The following is an 18237-nucleotide window of genomic DNA, read 5'->3' as shown; positions in this document are numbered from 1 at the left end:
TAGTTTTTAGTTTTGCATTTTGATGGATTTTGTTGATTTGTCGTTCTAGAGAGCTCATTGTGCCATCTGCACTGACCGAATATGGGGCCTGGGTCGCCAGGGATATAAATGCATCAATTGCAAACTCCTTGTTCACAAGAAGTGTCACAAACTTGTCAGTGATGAATGTGGCCGTCATCCACTACAACCAGTAAGTAAAACTTACCTGAAAAGTTGTCTTGAAAAACAGCAACCAACCAACAAATCAACCCTGCCCTGTTTTATGCTAATGGTTTTCAAACTACAGTCTGCAAATAATCACAGCAGATGAAACATCATTCTTTATGGTTACTGTGACACGTTGCAAGAATGTTTGAGATTTACTTAGCAGAATCGCAGTTTAGTGGGAAGGCAGTGGTCTTAATTTTTGTTTCTGGTATTTTTTTCTGTGTCCAATACGAGTGATATTTATCCTTCACTGTGTTGTTACATGGCATGTATATATATACACAGACACTATTTTACATCTTCAAAGTGAAGTACAGGTAAAATAAATTCTCTAAATATCTGATAGATCATCAGACTGTTTCCCATTTTAAGAAAAGGAAGATGAAATGCAGAAGTTCTTATTTTCTCCCAAGAAATTAAATCATCTTTACTTCTTAAGTCCCCAGAAAAATATAGATGATTACTGCTCCTAGTTTAATATTAAAAGCAGACAGCTACAAGTCTGCATTTTGTGAATTCATTTGACTAATGTATGTACTGCTGAACTACTTGAGCTTTTCTGTCTCATTTCTCATTGGCTATACTTTGTTGTACTAAGTTGTCATTTCAACAGTTTATGGAAATGTGTCATAATTCTAGAAAATATCTGGTTTCTTTTATTGTGTATGGATTACAGCAGTAACTATGTTAATTAATCATGTTAGAAAGCAGCTAGATTATAATCCTCAGGGATCATACATTTCATTTATTATCTTTTAAATAATGTCTCTCACATTTGGACAGTCTATTACAAAAATCCTGTGCATGTTTGCAGGAACCAATAATGCCTATGGATCCATCATCAGTGCATCCAGATAGTGTAGAATCTGGTAAGATCAGTAATTTTTGTTTTTCAATGACTGTAAGTTGCTGAAACATGAACCTTAGCTTTTCAAATTAAAAGGAATAACTTGAAGTAAAATTATTTTTAAACCACTTCCTTACTTTTTTCCATAGAAAAGAAAAATAAGACAGCTTCTTACTGCTAAGGGGGATATACAAATGCCTCAATTTTCCATGTCTTATGAGTTTAAGGAACTTGCCTAAAAAGGAAGGATTTAGGCAGTCAGTTACATTTTTCCATCAGTAAGCTGTGTACTTTAAATGCCCTGATCAAACAAACAAAACAAAACCCTTAACAGAATTAGCAAGGTTTCTACTGGATCAGTAGCCAAACAAGTCTGTTTTTGTAGCAATTGGACTGATGGTCCTAACATTTGAGTTTGGATATAGACAATGATCAGTTTAAAAACCAAACCAACCTCTGTTCTTTACAAGATTCCCTGCGTGTGGAGTCTGAAGAGATCTCCAAATGTAATTACAGGGTTTTATATTACCCATAACTGATTATTACTCTAGTATTGCAAAAGAATGGTTCTGATGGCTTAAAAAAAATAGAACCACAAACAAAGATCGCCAAAACACCAAAAAACCGCAGCAGTTTGAATACTTGCAATAGATGCATTTAAATTGTGTGTCTCTGATTGAGCTCTTATATGTAGAAATTTTAAGGCCAAAGAAAATACTGTTTTGTTGCATTTGTCTAATAATTTTTCTTGTACCTCTAGTGATTCCATACAATCCCTCAAGTCATGAGAGCTTGGACCATGTTGGTGAAGAAAAGGAGGTAAGGTATCTTAACCATGATACTGTGTTCAGAGATCTTAAAGCCTATCTCTCTCAATTTCAAGATTTCAGTAATTTAATTTGTCACAAACTGAAAACTAGTACACATTTGGGTTGCTTGCTTGGGTGTATGCATCTGTGGCTTGCAAGCTGTTTTATTTTGAACCTTCAGTTGAGATGTGCTTTGATTTAGAAAGTATTCCAAACTCCTCCAACTTTGTTTGTTTCTTCTCTGCCAAGTCTCCTCTGCCTCCTTTCTTTAACCTCACATTCCTTTCCAGGACAGTGCAGTTTTAAGAATAACAAATGTTAATTGAATGACTTGTTTATATTAATTTTGCTGTTCTCTTTGAAATTCTAACTTTTGCAGTTGTTAAAATGGGCAAGCCTGCTTACTGATTTCAAAGTATCTTTATCAATAGGCAATGAGCATTAGAGAAAGTGGCAAAGCTTCCTCCAGTCTGGGTCTTCAGGATTTTGATTTGCTCAGGGTTATAGGAAGAGGCAGTTATGCAAAAGTACTGCTTGTTCGATTGAAGAAAACTGAACGCATTTATGCAATGAAAGTGGTGAAGAAGGAGCTCGTCAATGATGATGAGGTAGGCAAGCTTTTTATCAATAAATCAGGCAACTCTTCCAAGGAGCTTTCAATATCTACTACAAGGTGGAAGCCAGGCTTCTGGGTTTGCAACACTAATTGAAAATTATACATGTGGTTTCTTATACGAACTATGCTATAGAAGGTTCACAAGACAGATAACCGATATTGAGGTCTTCGTTGACAGATAGCTCACAGCCACCCTCCTGTGCTAGTGGTTTCTGTTGTGAGCCTCTTTGCCTCTGTTGTCAGTGTCTCCTTTTGTAGTCAGCACTGTCTTCATCAGTGCTCCTGCAAAATTCAAGTTCTTAATCCTGACTTGCTTCATTATTTTTAAGCAGTATTCCATATTTCTCCTATTATGTTGACTTGCTGGGCTGGAAAATAAAAGGGTGGGGTCTGGTTTTCATATGTTCAAGTTTGGTTTTTTTGTCACGAAGGAGAACACACAATGTTATTTTAATTACTCTTTAAATTGGACCTCTGTCTTAATTTTTGTAGCTTGTATTGTGATTAGCGGAAACTTGTCAGAAATTGCAGTATAAACCTCCTAAACCCCTCCTGTTGCTGAAGATTTCCCTTGTGTTTGTTTAGGGTACTCTGAAAAGGCTTGAGTGACTGTGGTTTGCCATCCAAGAGCTTTTGCATTTATTTCTTGGTCTACTGTTGATTTCTTCTGCATTTTGTGATGCTACTTTACACTTGCCTGCACCTATTTATCTTATATAGATGAATGTTTTTTCATTCCCAGATGTAGTTAGTTACCTGATGAGGCTAGAAGTACAGGACACTCAAGACGGGAAAAAATGAGTATGCTGAATTGTATTACTTCGCATTGGAGAGCTATATAATATTTAGTTTCTTGCAATTAAAATGAGAACAGCAAAACAATTGAATATCTTTCTGCTAATTGTCAATAATACTTGTCTTAAGTGCAGCAGTCCTTTTCTGAATGTCCCTTTTCTTAAATAAATAGGATATTGATTGGGTTCAGACAGAGAAACACGTCTTTGAACAGGCTTCAAATCATCCCTTTCTTGTTGGACTACACTCTTGCTTCCAGACAGAGAGCAGGTAAAGGTCATAAGATAAGAAGACAATATTCTTGCTCAAAAAATACTTCGTACTGTTGGGCACCTTAAAGATCTATTTAAAGTATTAAGTGTTAGGTAGGTAGCGAAAGTCCATGTACTGTAAGTAAATCATTGTAGCATTTTGTGAGCAAAAGGCTGTATTCATCATCATAAGTTTTTCAGGTTGAGAAGGTGCAAAAGAATGCAAGGTACTGGTAGGTATGATGGTAAGGATTCTGCACAGGAATTGGTGCAGCTAGCAGAAAGAAAAGGCTTAAGAATATGAAGTGGAAGACAGAACCAAGAATGGGAGGAAAAAAGGGTTTAGGGAGTAAAAAATTAGTTTCCTCATTTTTTGTACTTCCAATCTCAAACATGGACTCTCTGAAGATGAGTCCTTAAGCAAGACTTGGAAAAGAGTATCTGAATTTTAAAAAGGAGAACAGAGTAATAGAGATTAAAATGATAAATTTCCTTGCATGTTTATATATAGAAGAGATTGCAGTACACAAACTACTGTTCTATGCAATAATAATTTTCAGTGTATATATAAAATATAGTTATTGTATATTTCAGCAATGTTCTTGCTGTTTGAAAAGGTGACAGTCTAGCGGAGGAAAGTGAGAAGAAAGAGTATTTGTAATATACTGATAGTATCAACCATGAATAAAGGAGATTAAAAGAGATCAGGAAGGAAAATGAGGGGCGGAAATTTTTTTTTCTGGTTTGTGCACATAAATTGATGTGAATCTATTTACATAGTCACATATGTAAAGTACAAGCAGTCGCTGTAATGGATTAGGAATGTGGGAAGCATTTTTCTTTTAGCAGTGAAGGAATTATCTAGAGAAACTTTGTGTATTGATTTTTAACTTTGGGAATTTATTCAAAGGGAGAGAAATGGTGAAACCAGCCAGATTACCAGAGAGATGGGAGTTGAATTGACATTGTTTGATAACAGATCTGTAACATCTCAAATGTCTGTAAGCCTTGTATACTCCTGTGTGTTTCAGGTTATTCTTTGTTATAGAGTACGTGAATGGAGGAGATCTAATGTTTCATATGCAGAGGCAGAGAAAGCTGCCAGAGGAGCATGCCAGGTATGTGTCTAATTTCAGATTTCTTGCATCAGAACAGTTAGTTTTCTGACACAGTGCAGTAGTGCAGAGATTATGATGATGAGCTAGCAAATCCTCTCCAGATGTTAAGGATTTAAAGAATGTGAAACCACATCCTCATTTTAATGCTGCAAGCTACTGTATATTTGTTTCAAGGAGGAACTGTAATAGAGAGCACTTCAGCATTGTTTGCATTAGCATTACCCTAGATGACTTGAGCCTGATTCTGAATTTTTTTTTCTAGAAAAACACTTTTGTGGTATTTTTTACAATGTCTAATGATATCAGTTTGTTTCTCTTGCAACCACTGCTACCAGCTGTCCAGGCAAATGCTGAGTTCTTGGTGCATATGCTTCATCTCAGATGGTGAGATGAAAGGGATGATGGCAGTAGTCATTAATATTAATTAAAAATAATTTTGGAAGTGACTGTGGATAGAAACATTTGTATGATTTTAAACAATTTATCCACTTCTCTGAGGAAAACTAATAGAATATGCGGACTTACATTTAGAAAAGTATCATACTACTGAGACTGTGTTATTGTGGTTTGCATTTTGATTACTTGAGTAATCAATACCTCTTTCTATGCTAGGTTTTACTCTGCTGAAATCAGTCTAGCATTGAACTATTTACATGAGCGAGGGATAATCTACAGAGATTTAAAACTGGATAATGTGCTGCTAGATTCTGAAGGGCATATTAAACTCACAGATTATGGCATGTGCAAGGTAAGCTCTAGTTTTTTGCTAACCAGTAAAATCATTAATTAAGAAATTTGTCATAAATTAAAAGATGCAGAGCTTTAAAAAAGTGAAATTTCAAGGTATGGATTTACGTACAGTACAGATAGGCTGTATACTCACTTCACTTTTACAAACGGAGAAAAGAAATATGCCAAAGTGCACAGACTACACATAGATGTGTATCTGTTTATGATTTTGTAAAGCTGCTGGATCAACTTGATTGGGAGGGTTAGACTGAAATAGACAAAATAGCTTGATTTCCAAAAGAGCAAGAAGTTGAAATGCATCAGACACACTTCGTCCCACTTGGATTCTATGACACTGCCCATTTTCTGTAGAAAAACTTCTGTCACTACAAAGACACTGGAGCACAGGTTTGACTTTGCCATGGAATTGCCATTATGCTGATGTATTAGAACTATTTTAAAATGCTATAATTTTGGCTAAGCAATTGAAAAGCATAAAATAATACAGGTTGGAAAGGGCCTCAGGAAGTCTAACACACCCTCCTGCTCAAAGCAAGGTAAGCTGTAAGATCAGGACAGGTTACTAAGGGCTTTATTCAGTTTGGTCTTGAAAACTTCCAAGGATGAAGACTGCACAACTTCTTTGGGTAACCTTCCCCTTTCTGCATTCTGTGCTTTTCTCTGAAAAGCTTTTGTCTGTCCATTGCAACGCCCCAGTCATGGAAGCTGTTCCACCATTCCCACTTGCCTATCGTTGGAGGTGTGGTGGCGCTTACTAACTAAAAACTTAGAAAGATGTCACCAATAGGTGTATGCCATCCTCTTGAGACTGTAGATGCAACCTACTTCTGTTTCTGCTGAAGCAAGTAGTGTTTTATATTCCTTTACACACAGATTTAAGTATAGTTTTACTGAAACAAAAGCAGTTTATTCAGGACACTTAATTCAAAATGAAGTTCTCAGCAGAGTGGGAGTGTGGGTGTGGGCTCTTTGGCTAACTGTATTTTCTTGCCATCTTTTCTTAAAAGGAGGGTCTGAGGCCTGGTGACACAACCAGCACATTCTGTGGGACTCCAAACTATATTGCACCTGAAATTCTCCGGGGAGAGGATTATGGTAAATTTAATTTTTCAATGCTACCATATAACTTTCACCTTGTCTCTTACTTCTTGAGTTGTTTAGAAAGTATAAAACTTCTTTAGACATGTCATCAGTCTTAATTCAGCATCCTGTCTGAAAAAGTAAATAAACTCTTCAAAGGAAAGGCAGAAAACATCACACCAAGCAAATGAAATACCCTGCCTTCCACATTTTGAAGTCTTTTTATCAGTCTTGAAGAATAGCTTGAGTCTTCCAAATTTATTATTGTTTATAACTATTTACTACTAATGATATACTTGCAGTCTTGAATTATGTTCAGTTTTGGAGCTTTATATTTGGCAGCAATGATAGTAGTAGATATAAATGCATTGCAAAGGGCCTAGGTAGTAGATGTCCCTTTCACAAATTTCAGTGTTAAAAAGGAAATTGTGCGATTTCTTGTTCAGGAAGTCCACAAAGATTCCTGAAGCAAGAGACGTAAGAGAGTATAGAAAGCTTAGTGTGTGTATTTCCTGTTACTTACCTTTCTTCCTAAGCTTCCATTACTGTGCGAAGCAGATCTTTGATCTGTTTTCTTCCCTTAAGATTTCAACAAGTTCTACAATTAGTATTTTAATTGTATTTATAAAAAAGGTATATATATCTTTTAAATCTTGTTACATCATTTCAATTGAATGTCTCTTTCAGACTGGCTTTGCATCTTCCTTCCCTATCAGAAACTTTCTAGGCCAACTGGACTATATCAGTCCCAGCCTAGCTACTGGAATTTTTCTTTAGCAGTGACTAGCAGAATAGATGTGTTTAGCTCTATAGATGACTGTCTTGCTACTATTCAGAATCATGTACTTCATCCTTGATTATCCCCTGCCCTGGATAATGCACTGTTTGTAGTGACTAGGCTTATGTATTATCTAAACCTTTGTTAAGGTCCTAACACCAACCTTTTAACTTCTTGCATTTCCTTTTCTTTGTACAGCATCCCCACCTATCATGCACATAGTGAACCAAGTAATGTCTATAGTACAATCATTACCTCTCCTTTATTCAGATAATCAGGAAGACTGGCAATACTTAAATTTTTGAATTAGTTCTTTCTTCTCAAAACATGTCTGTCTGTAGCCTCAAAAGTGTTGGCATTTTTTCTCCAAAGTATCTTCAGTGTTGTCTTCTTTGAATTCTAGGCTTCAGTGTAGACTGGTGGGCACTTGGTGTACTTATGTTTGAAATGATGGCAGGCCGGTCACCATTTGATATTGTTGGGAGTTCTGACAATCCTGATCAGAACACAGAAGATTATCTTTTCCAAGGTAGGTACCATTAGTGATCCTGCACTTCAGTGCTTTGTCTCTACTTACCTTTAATCTAATTTTAAAAATGAAAAAGCTCATACAAACCTTGTTTTCTTGCAGTAATTTTGGAAAAACAGATCCGAATTCCCCGATCCCTTTCTGTTAAAGCAGCAGGTGTTCTAAAGAGTTTCCTTAATAAGGTAAGTGCTAAAGGGGATTATTTAAGACTTCTCAAGAGCAGCTGTTTGCTTTTTAAAAAAAAACCCTTGACTAATAGATGTGTAGCAGGCATATTTTACCTGCCATGTGCAGAAACAGGGTAGAAAAGGTTTGAGCCTGAAGCAGAGTGTCAGTGGAGTTGGGGGAGCTATTCTAGGTACTTGTCTTAAAATCTGAATCTCCAGGTTCTCTGGCTGGGATCGTGAGTAAATTTCAAATTGAAAGGCATAGAAATGCTCCATGTGATTTCTTTAATCTGGGGAATTGAACAAACTTATCAGATTTATTTTAGTTCTTAAAGAGAAGCAGCATAGCAGGTCGCTTTGACAACTTCTGATGACTTCATTGAGGGAAATGCAGAGGCAGTATATGCTCGCTGTTAGCTAGCTAGCCTGATAGTCAAAAGGTGTGTGTGTGGTAGTGGACTAGTCAAAAGCACATGCTGGCCTTTATTTAGTGAGTGTTATGTGACTGGGGAGAAAAAGGTATGGGAGAAACCAGATTTGGTGAAATTATTCGAAAAAAGTAATACTGTTCAAGAACACTGCTTCAGTTACAGCTCCTTGGTAGTGTGTGCATACGTGCACATGGAGATGCAATTGTCTTGTTAAAATAACCTTCTTTCCACCTTATCTATCAGTAACCTGCAGTTTCTACCCCAGTGTAACTGCTAGCCTGGCTAGTCAGTTTACTCAGGGAGGGGTGGCAGGAGAAGAATCAAATTCACTTGTAATCTAACCGTGTTTGCTCTGAAACATATGGTATGTTTAAACAGGTCTGAATAATAAATAAAAAAAAGAAAGATAGCTCGGTTGTTTATATAAATTCAGTCAAGGGCTTCCATATATTCATGCTGATTTCAAACAGTTTCTAAAATAAATAATGCTAACTTAGTTCTTCAGTGTCTCTTGTAACTCTGGTGTTTCATTTCTCGTGGAATTTGTAACACTTGCATTTTATTTATGTGTAGGCCATGGCACCCATTAAGAAATATTTCCTTCCTTGCACAGGATCCAAAGGAGCGTTTAGGCTGCCATCCTCAGACAGGATTTGCAGATATCCAGGGACATCCTTTCTTTCGAAATGTTGACTGGGATCTGGTATGTGAATGCCCACTGGCTTGGCTTATTTTCTCTGTGTACAGTGATGGCTTGATAAGTTGTTTTGAGCATGAGAAGACCTTAAGCTCTTAACTTGCAATGTACCATAATGACAATACAGAATCCTTTAACCCTTTTACACACAGTAAGTACAATAGATTAATAGAATGACTGTAGAAATACATGAAAGAAACTTAATAGTAAGTTCCAGCCTCATTTAAAAATAATTCAATAGGTTGTAACTCATTCTTGGTGTCACTTAAATGCATTTATTCTTAGATGGAGCAGAAGCAAGTGGTGCCTCCATTTAAACCAAATATATCTGGAGAATTTGGTCTGGACAACTTTGATTCCCAATTCACCAATGAACCTGTGCAGCTCACTCCAGATGATGAGTAAGTAATGTAGAATTTATGAAGTTCTGATAAGTCAGTGAAGGAGTTATAGAACTTAATTTAATATCTGTAGTTGTAGTACATAAAATATGTGTAAAGCAGTAAAGAACATTTTCTTATGTTAGTTTGGAGAAAATGCTGTCATCCTTATGGTAGACTTAGTATGGCTGGATTAAGTATTGTACTGTGGCATGATGTAAAAATGAACTAACAGTGGGAAAGTTGTTATAAAGAATATAGCAAGGGAAAAGAATATTTCAGGGAAAGATGAATAAGTGCCATTTTACAAGTTTTAGTGGTATGATCTGCAAGAAATGAACTTGTGAAGGAAAAGACCTGTTTTGTCAAGTGGTTTATTTTTGCATTACTTTAAGCCATGATATTTCTAGGATGTTGGGTTTAGATTGAGTTTACCTTGGGTGTTCTGAACAAGAGAAGATGCTTTGACTTACTTGGTCGGGTATCTTGAATTGTTCGTAGTCAAATCAGATTATCCTGGCTGAAAAGCCTTGATAAAATGCATGATAATGTTTTTGATTTTGGTAGTGGATTTGCGGTGTCTTACTCCTGAGGGGCCCTGATTTGGGATGAGGAAGGAATGGCCTTTCTAGTTTGAGCCGCTGCTGTTGATGTGTTAGGAATTTTCCTAGGGGTTTCTATAATGTTCATGTAGTATGTAAACCCAGACAGTGAATATTGAGTGTTACCTATGCACCTTAATTAGGTCTGAAATCCAACTTCCTTCTTCATCCCTTTATAAATGCATAATGTACAAATAAGTTTAGAAAAGTTGTTGATCCAGGTGCAGGATCTATCTCACCCTAATGTTTGTGTGTGTTTACAAAACTGACTGTTTTGAGAAAGTTTTAAAACCACAGACTTTGTAGATTGCTTTGTGGGGAGAATATGTGCATGGGAGCAGCCCAGTCACTGCTCCTGAGTGGTTTTGGGTTTTGTTACCCTAATAGGGGCTAGGAAAAAAACCAGTGGTTAACTGTAAGGATAGAGGGGGGCTAAAAAGAGAGAAAAGAAACATTCTCAATTGCAATCTGTTGTACAGGGCTTAATTTTAAGACAGACTACCGGTTACTATTGTTACCTTTTCATTTTGCTGATGAACTAATGAGTGGGTTTTGTCTTAATAGTGATATTGTGAAGAAGATTGACCAGTCTGAATTTGAAGGCTTTGAATACATAAATCCTCTTTTGATGTCAGCTGAGGAATGTGTCTGAATTCCCCCATTCCTGGACTGTGCCAATTGTTACTCTGTTTGTTTCTGCATGGATAAACATCTCTTCATTTGGATGCACTCACATAAAATGAGTAACAGAACATCTTACCCTTGCCACCTAGTATAAATTACTCGCTAATTGTCTTTTTGTATTAATTGTCATGCAGGACAGTTGTTACACTGAACCTGCAGCTGCCAGATTTAAAATGTTAACTTTCCAACATTCTTGCCAAACATGAATTTTAATACAGAAGTTGGTCTCTGGGGCTCCTGACCTGAACCATGGAGCCTGACTGTATAATCTGCCAATGTAGCATTCTGATAAAGGAAAGTTTTCCTATTACTATAAGAACACAAATGACATTAGGGAATGTAATAAAATATCATTAAAGGACTTCCATTTTTCCAGCAAGACAAGTGAAACCTTATGACTTCCATAGTTCTAAGTCTCTTCTCTCTAAACATCTGAGTTCCCTGTTCTAGACTTAGAAGTTAAGCTATGTTATTGCCCTTCAGACTGAAATGATGGCAAGGAGGGCAGGTTTTTAAACTGGATAGGTCAAGAATGGCTGCTTTCACAGGGTGTGTTGATAATATCCTGAAGGAGATAATTATCTCAATATTAAAATCAATAGACTTTGCTCTGAAATTATACACTAGAAATTACATGCTGATACATAGAGTGCCTTTCTGAGCCTGTCCCTTTCAGCAAGGGTTGTACATGGTATAAAGTGTCAGTTTAAATAAATGGAATTCAGTTAAGGCTTTGAAAAGTTAAAATCTGTAGAGTGCATTTTAGCAGTAATGGGCAGCTAATACTGATGGATGTAGAACCTTGTACTATTATTTATTGCTTTAACGCGTGCTGTCTTAACTGTATCAGAACTGCATGCGTTACAGCTATGGCCTAGATAAGGGCATTGTTTCTTTTTTTTTTTTTTTTTTTTCTCTCCAAACCTTATTGCCATACTGTTGGAAATGCATTCCACTTTGCCAGTGGAAAAAGCACATCTAGAAAAAAATAGGTGCTGTCCACAATGACTCCCTTAACTTACCTGCTAATAGATGGTGATACAATCACAATAAAACCTGAAATGTTGGTAGTGGGCTCAAATTTAATAGTAAAGCAATTGGAATAAATTGAAAGAACGGTTCAAACTAGGATTTTTGGGATGTGTGATTCTTACATTTCATGTTAGTAAACAGTGTAATATACAGCTCAGATTACTCTTATTTTTAATGTTTAAGGAATAGTCTTGAATGTCTTAGGCTGAAGAAATGCCAAATGTACCACTTCTTTTATTTTAGGGAAAAGGGATTAAGAGACATTGGAGAAAAGAATCTGTGTTATGTAATTAAGAGCTGTAAGGCAAGCTAAGTGTTACTGAAAGCAGATCTGAGTATCTGTAAGCACAAGTTAGTAAACCTTACTTGAAGCTTTTAATAAGACTTCTGTGCTTGGTCAGTGTCTCTCCTTGAAAATCCTTATATGGTGACACTAAATTCATAGCACAAATCTCCTGGTGTATGGTTTTTTTTCACTTAACATTTTAACTTCAAGGATAGAGATTGCACAAACACACAGCAGTGTCAAGGTATGGTATTTAGTTCATGTTTTTCTTTGCAACATGAATGGGAAACTCTTAAAGTATTGGGCTGAGTTTTCAAAACTGGGAAGTGATTGGAGGAGCCTTAGTTTCAGGGAAACATTGAACCTCTGCACTGTTAAAAGATCAGGTTCCCTTAAATTCACATTGTATATTTTCAAATGTAAAGTATCAGAGTAAACTAAAGTAAGAGCAGCTAATAACTTTAGCACGTTTAGTTCATGTCAAGTGCTTACATGCAGTTTTAAAATTGTAATTGATTGTTTAGCCTCTGACTTCTACACCTGCATGACTAGTTTACATACCAGGACTTAACCAATATTAAACTTGGAAGTTATTTAAAACAAAAAAGAAAAGCCTTGGCTCTACAGCGGCTTAATTTCATATAGGGTATCAAGTACCATGGCTTTTTATGTAAGGAAGGGCATTTCTGCTATTCATCACAGAAGAGGAATGGAGTAAAATGCTGTATTTTGTGCTTAAAGCAAAAGTTAATTTTTTTATAGACAATGTCACAGAAAAGATACTTTTTTTTTATTTTCGTATCTAACCATTAAGAATGTTGCTAAGTGACAAACATCTTAAATGACTGTAAATCCAATTTTAAACTTTCATTTTCTCTAAAGTGCCATGATGTTAACAGTTATTTTTTGTTGTTAAGCATATAGCAACTGTCATAAATATTCAGAAGGGACATCGGGTATAAACAGTCCAGTGCAGTAGGCTTTGTCTTTTGCAGAAAGTGTCTGCATCAGAAGCATGATGTATTTATGTGGAGTAAACTCCTTTTTGTATGCAAGTTGGATTCCTATGGGTGCTCTGCTAGTTGATATTGTCACTACTATTTTCCTATTTCATATGGAATATGGTCTTGAACGTTGTTGTGTAGTCATTCCTTTTATTTGTGCACACTTTTTACTTTAAATAAAACATTTATATTAGGCCTCTGTATGTTAACTTCTAAAACAAATACTGCAAAATGCTGCACTTCTCTCGGGATTGTCGTCTGACCCTGAACTAGCCAAGTTTCAAGGCAGCATTGTTCTAATCTTACGATTTTTTTCTCAAAGATAGCACTGAGATAGACCACAGCAACCGAAGAAATACCTCCCTCAGCCTGTGCTCCCCAAGCATGTCTTAGGATGCAGATCCCTCTCCCACGTGGTTGGTTGTTTGCCTGACATTCGTCATGCCCCATGGAGAAAAAGCATCCTTGTAGGTCCTGTCTGTCTTGCCGACGCCAGTGATGAAACGAAAGTAGCGAGGCTTCAGCCAGCCGTACATATAGAGAGCTTCAAGTAAAGCGCAATTCTGGCTTGCTTGACCAAGGACCTCTTTCAGCTGGAACTTCTAAGATGTCATCTCAGCTGCCAGAGCTGGGGATTTGGAATTTAGAGCAACACTCATCTGCTGCACTTACTTCTGCATGATTTCTTTCTTTGTTTCTTCAACTCCTCCCCTGCAGTCTCTTTTCTGACAGAGAGGGCAAGGGCACTTACCTCATACCCTGCTACAGATGCGGTATTTTAATATATCTGTGTTTCTATGTTTTAAAAGAGATTTCCTTTTGCAATCTGGCTTGTTATTAAAAGTATGCATCAGCAGTCCTAGGCAAGTGCTACAGATGGTTGCATATCTTAAATGCTTAACCTCCCCCCACGCACACTTCTTGTTTCTGTTCAGTTTGGTGGCCAACTGCTCTCGGCTCAGTCTGAGCAATTGTTTATGTTAAGACACTCTATAAAAGAAATTAATAGCTTGTGTAATCTCTATATATACTTGATACCTTAACTGCGAAACATGCACCCTCACTTCATGATGGATGGCATAAGCATGTTAAGCAACAAAGGTATCTGAAATTGTGTATAGATGAATGATGTTTTCCTGGGAAGCGGGGAAGAGGGAGCTAGGGATTAGAGCCCCTTTCAGAAAAAGGGGATTTTATCATATCTTGCATTTGCTTGAGCAGAGTTCCGTTAGGGTTTATTTTAAGACTTTTTTTTTTTTTTCTTTCCTTATGATAAAGGGATCTGAACTGCATACTTGAAATGTGTGATCTTACCATTTAATTGCCAAGGATTAAAGACAGAGAAGCATCTCCCTCCCAGATCTGCGTGGCTCTGCGGGAGGTGGGCTTTTTCTGGCATAAATAGAACCAGAAATCAGTTGTGCCTGCGTTTGACTTCTAAGGAACCAAGTCTCTGGGCTTGTACCCTTTTTACATTGGGTGGTGAAGTGTCTGGCTGAACAGTTGAATTTTGACCATGATTTCAGATGCAGAAACTAAGTTATGGTTCACGTTCTTTATTAGCAGTAGTGTTTTGTACAGACCTGTTTCCAAAGTAACTTGTCCTGTAAAATATGGTGCATGCTAAAATCTATCAACTTCTGGTGCTTATGATAAGAACCATAATAGGGTATCTAATATGGTATCTGGTCTGTGTTACTTAGTCTGTCATAGGTTTCACAAGAGCGGTCTGAAGTATTACAACTTACCGCTAAAAATCACCACTGAAGTAATTTTTGTTTTTTTTTCTTTAAAATTCACAAGCTAGTATCTTCAGAGAAGAAAATGCATGATTTTTGTTCTCTGTTCAGTGTTAAATTGTGCTTTTTAGCATTTTCAGAGACTGTATATGGAAACAGTTGTGGTTTTTTTAATGTTCCTTTCTGAAGAAATGCCCCTCTGTTCATGAATATGCAACTTAAATCGTACTCATAAAACTGTGATGGAGTTCTTAACGTGCTTAGTGGTTTGATGAACAACGTTGTATCTGCATTAACCAGCTCAACTGAAAGGTCTTTTTATTTGGTTTTAATACGCTATTTGGCACTTCACTTCATATGCAGTAGTTTAAAGGAATTACATTTATTTGCACTTGGACAAACTAATCTGCATGTCTTACTTAATTCTTCTTCCTAGTGGGAGCGGTAGCAACCCCAGAGATGGGCAAGGGTGGCCTGCAAGGAATTCAAAGGGGCATGTGTGTGTGGAGGATGTGACTTACTTTTTTTTTTTTTTTTTTTTTTTTAGCACTCCCTTTTTTCTTTGCTTCATGGTGTGTTGGAGGTCTGTGGTTTTGAGTGTGTCCTGCTTAGTATTATTTTAGAAATACATGAAATAAGAATTGCATACTTTCTAGAGAGCCGCTTGGTTTCTCATATATTATTATATGTCCCTCATTTTTTATTTTAATTGGAAATGAAACTTGGGGTAGTCACTGTTTAATTGTAAATTAAAAAAAATATTTTCTAATTAATAAATTATTTTTCTTAAAGCTGACTTAGAAGAGTAAAGACAAAAATTCTGTACAGGCTGCCCCAGTGTTAAACCTGAGGTGTTGAAACCAAGCACTGAAGGTGCCATTGTGAATTGTTTCAAGACACTTAAATGTTAGTTTTGTAAGCTTCCAAAGAGCTTCAGCCCTTCTTGAAAATTCAGTGGCATTAATAATAAAAGAAAGATTGCTCCTGTGCTTGTCAGTGCAAATCATTACATCTTGCAAAGGTCTGTAACTCAGGTTTTAGTTGCACAGTGCCTTTAGACGGTGAAAAGCAGTTCCACAGTAGAAGTTGTAGGCAGAGTTAACATCTTTTTTTAGACAATCCTCTACCTACAAACTTTGTCTTGCATTGCCTGATTATTGTAGCTCTATAGCAACACTATCATTACAGCACAATAGTTACCAGAATTTGCAACCTGAAATGGAAAATGTGCACCAGAGCTTGAAAAACCCAAATTAGATGATGCCACCAAATTCCTAAGCTTTCATGACATCTGTAGGTCTAATAAAAGATGTAATATCTGCCTACATATGTTGCTTTCCTTACGTTCCTAGATCAGTCCAGCTCTGGTGTAATAAATCTTGCATTTTCTTCAGTAAATTTAAAATGGGAATATGACGCAGTGTGTTTCACTGATCTCTATTTGAATAGTTGGTTGGGTTTTTTTAACAGATCCTAAATTCTAGAGGGTGGGGAAGATGGGAATGTCCCGAATGCTTGGACAATTGCATCACAGGTTTGTGTCTTTCAGGATCAGCTCCAAAAGCTGGTAGATATATAAATCTTGTTTTATTCTGCTATGTTGTTGTGGCTTTTAAACAAACCTTTTATGTGCTTAAGTACAGAGTGTTGTTAGTATTCTTCACAAACATGTTTACTTTTTCATTAAGCTATTTGTCGTCCTACCGCAAACATTTTATTGCAGAAGAATAAAGAATTAAACAATTTAAGCAGACAATTGAGATCAAACATGAATGCACTTTTGCACGTTCTCCATCACTTCCCTCAGTCTTCCTGCCCTGCATAAAAGCAGTTCACATTTTCATGTAAGGCTAGCAATTGTACTCCTGCAACTGCTTTGCCTTGTGGTGTTTGCTTAACTGTGAATGGAGGAAAAAAATACCAATATTTGTAAGGTTTTTCTGCAGAACCATCACATGAGGCAATCCTCTTTTCTGTCTGAGACTGGAAATGCTGCAGAAGCATTTGATGTAGCTGCCACAGTGAGATGATGCTTGCGCAGGCCTATGTAATTGTGTTGCTGCAGGCTAAAGAACAGCATTTATGAAAAGCACAGGGTACTACTACAGATTGCTGCACAATGCCGGAATTCATTTAAACATGTTTATAGCACTTCTCTGCTTTGAAAAGTACAAACAAGAACCCTAGATATCGAGGTGGAATGACCAGTGTTTATTAACCACTGTGTGCTGCTCAGTTAGAACAAATGCTGTTGGATGCAAAGATAAGCCAAGAGTAGGTTTATGGTCCAACATCTGTGAAATTTCCTTAAATACACAAATTACTTGTGGTGGATCTCAGGTAGCTGGAAAGTACAGAGGTGTCAGTCCTGATCATCCTTCAGTTCATGAAACTCAAACAACGCACCGAGCCCGATGTTTTTATACCTGTATGTTTCAGTTGTGATTCTGCTGTTACAGGGGAGTTGTGCAGATGAGTAAGGAAAAATGTCCTCCCTGTTAATTGTGGTAGTAATGATAAATGCTTCCTGAGGAAAGACAGTTAATCTTTAGTGATTTACAATAAAAATAGAGACAGAAAATGAGGATGGGAAAGCACAAATAGGAGAATATTAAGGGGAATGGGGGAATTGCATGTCTCCAGTACTTGTGTTCTTCCTAGCTATTGAATCTTGGTTCCAGTTTTTGGGAAGCTTTTATCTCTGCTTTAGCCTGCGTGGAATGGAAGGAATTTGTGCCTTCCCTTCCTCCTCTATTTTCTCTAGCCTGAAAAAAAAAAAAAGAAGTTATGTTTTTCTATAGGCGTTTTATTAAATGTCTACTTCAAGCAGCTGCAAAAAAGCGTACACTTAATTTCAAGTACAAACCTCTTTAATTTGGAGGTTTACATCCTTCCACAAACTTAAGGCTTCTTCTTGGCGCCCCTTCACTTGTAGGAAAGCTGCCTGCCCAGTTGCTGCAATACAGCAACAGTAAAACAGTGACCTTTGCCGTTAGGACGCCTTCCGTGAGTATGAAAACTGAGGTTATGTTCTATTTCAGTTTTGGTTCCTTCATCTGTACCTGAATTCTTTAATAATAAAAAGGTGAAGTGGTTTTGTTTGGGTTTTGAAAAATAAATATAACCATTATTGCCTTTGTCATCACCGAGTTATTCCAAACTCTATTCTGCTACTTCAACTGTCAAGAATTTATTATTTTTGCAATATAAAGTACCACAGGTCCCAAAGATTGCACTAGCTGCTATGCAAGCATAGAGTAGGAGCTTCTACCTACAATGTGACCACTTAAGGTTAGCAAAAAGGGAAAAACCTGCACACAAAATGACATGAATAATCCCAGATCACTCCTTGCCAAGCCATCATCAGCAGGAAATGTAGATACTGTAATTTTGTTGTAGATGCCAGAACTGATGTGGTGCTTTAAAAGCGAGTTA

At 36.9% G+C, this 18237-nt stretch overlaps 1 protein-coding gene across 4 annotated transcripts in view; it reads left to right on the top strand.

Moving 5' to 3' along the window:
* PRKCI (protein kinase C iota) overlaps positions 1–13258 on the top strand; it is a 29806-nt gene extending 16548 nt beyond the window's left edge. For all 4 annotated transcript variants that reach the window (XM_040613129.1, XM_040613130.1, XM_040613131.1 and 1 more), the window contains 13 exons: positions 50–190; positions 1022–1076; positions 1815–1873; positions 2295–2471; positions 3447–3544; positions 4557–4643; positions 5256–5391; positions 6401–6488; positions 7655–7780; positions 7883–7962; positions 8992–9081; positions 9361–9476; positions 10622–13258. In XM_040613129.1, the coding sequence (XP_040469063.1) occupies positions 50–190; positions 1022–1076; positions 1815–1873; positions 2295–2471; positions 3447–3544; positions 4557–4643; positions 5256–5391; positions 6401–6488; positions 7655–7780; positions 7883–7962; positions 8992–9081; positions 9361–9476; positions 10622–10709 (1341 nt within the window). In that variant the 3' untranslated portion in view covers positions 10710–13258. The remainder of the gene's footprint in view (positions 1–49; positions 191–1021; positions 1077–1814; positions 1874–2294; positions 2472–3446; positions 3545–4556; positions 4644–5255; positions 5392–6400; positions 6489–7654; positions 7781–7882; positions 7963–8991; positions 9082–9360; positions 9477–10621) is intronic.
* The last annotated feature ends 4979 nt before the right edge of the window (positions 13259–18237 follow it).

This window comes from Falco naumanni, chromosome 13 (genome assembly GCF_017639655.2).
Source record: "Falco naumanni isolate bFalNau1 chromosome 13, bFalNau1.pat, whole genome shotgun sequence".
Classification (NCBI taxonomy): Eukaryota; Metazoa; Chordata; class Aves; order Falconiformes; family Falconidae; genus Falco; species Falco naumanni.
The sequence above is the reverse complement of the archived record's forward strand: the minus strand, read 5'-3'. Positions and strand labels throughout refer to the sequence as shown.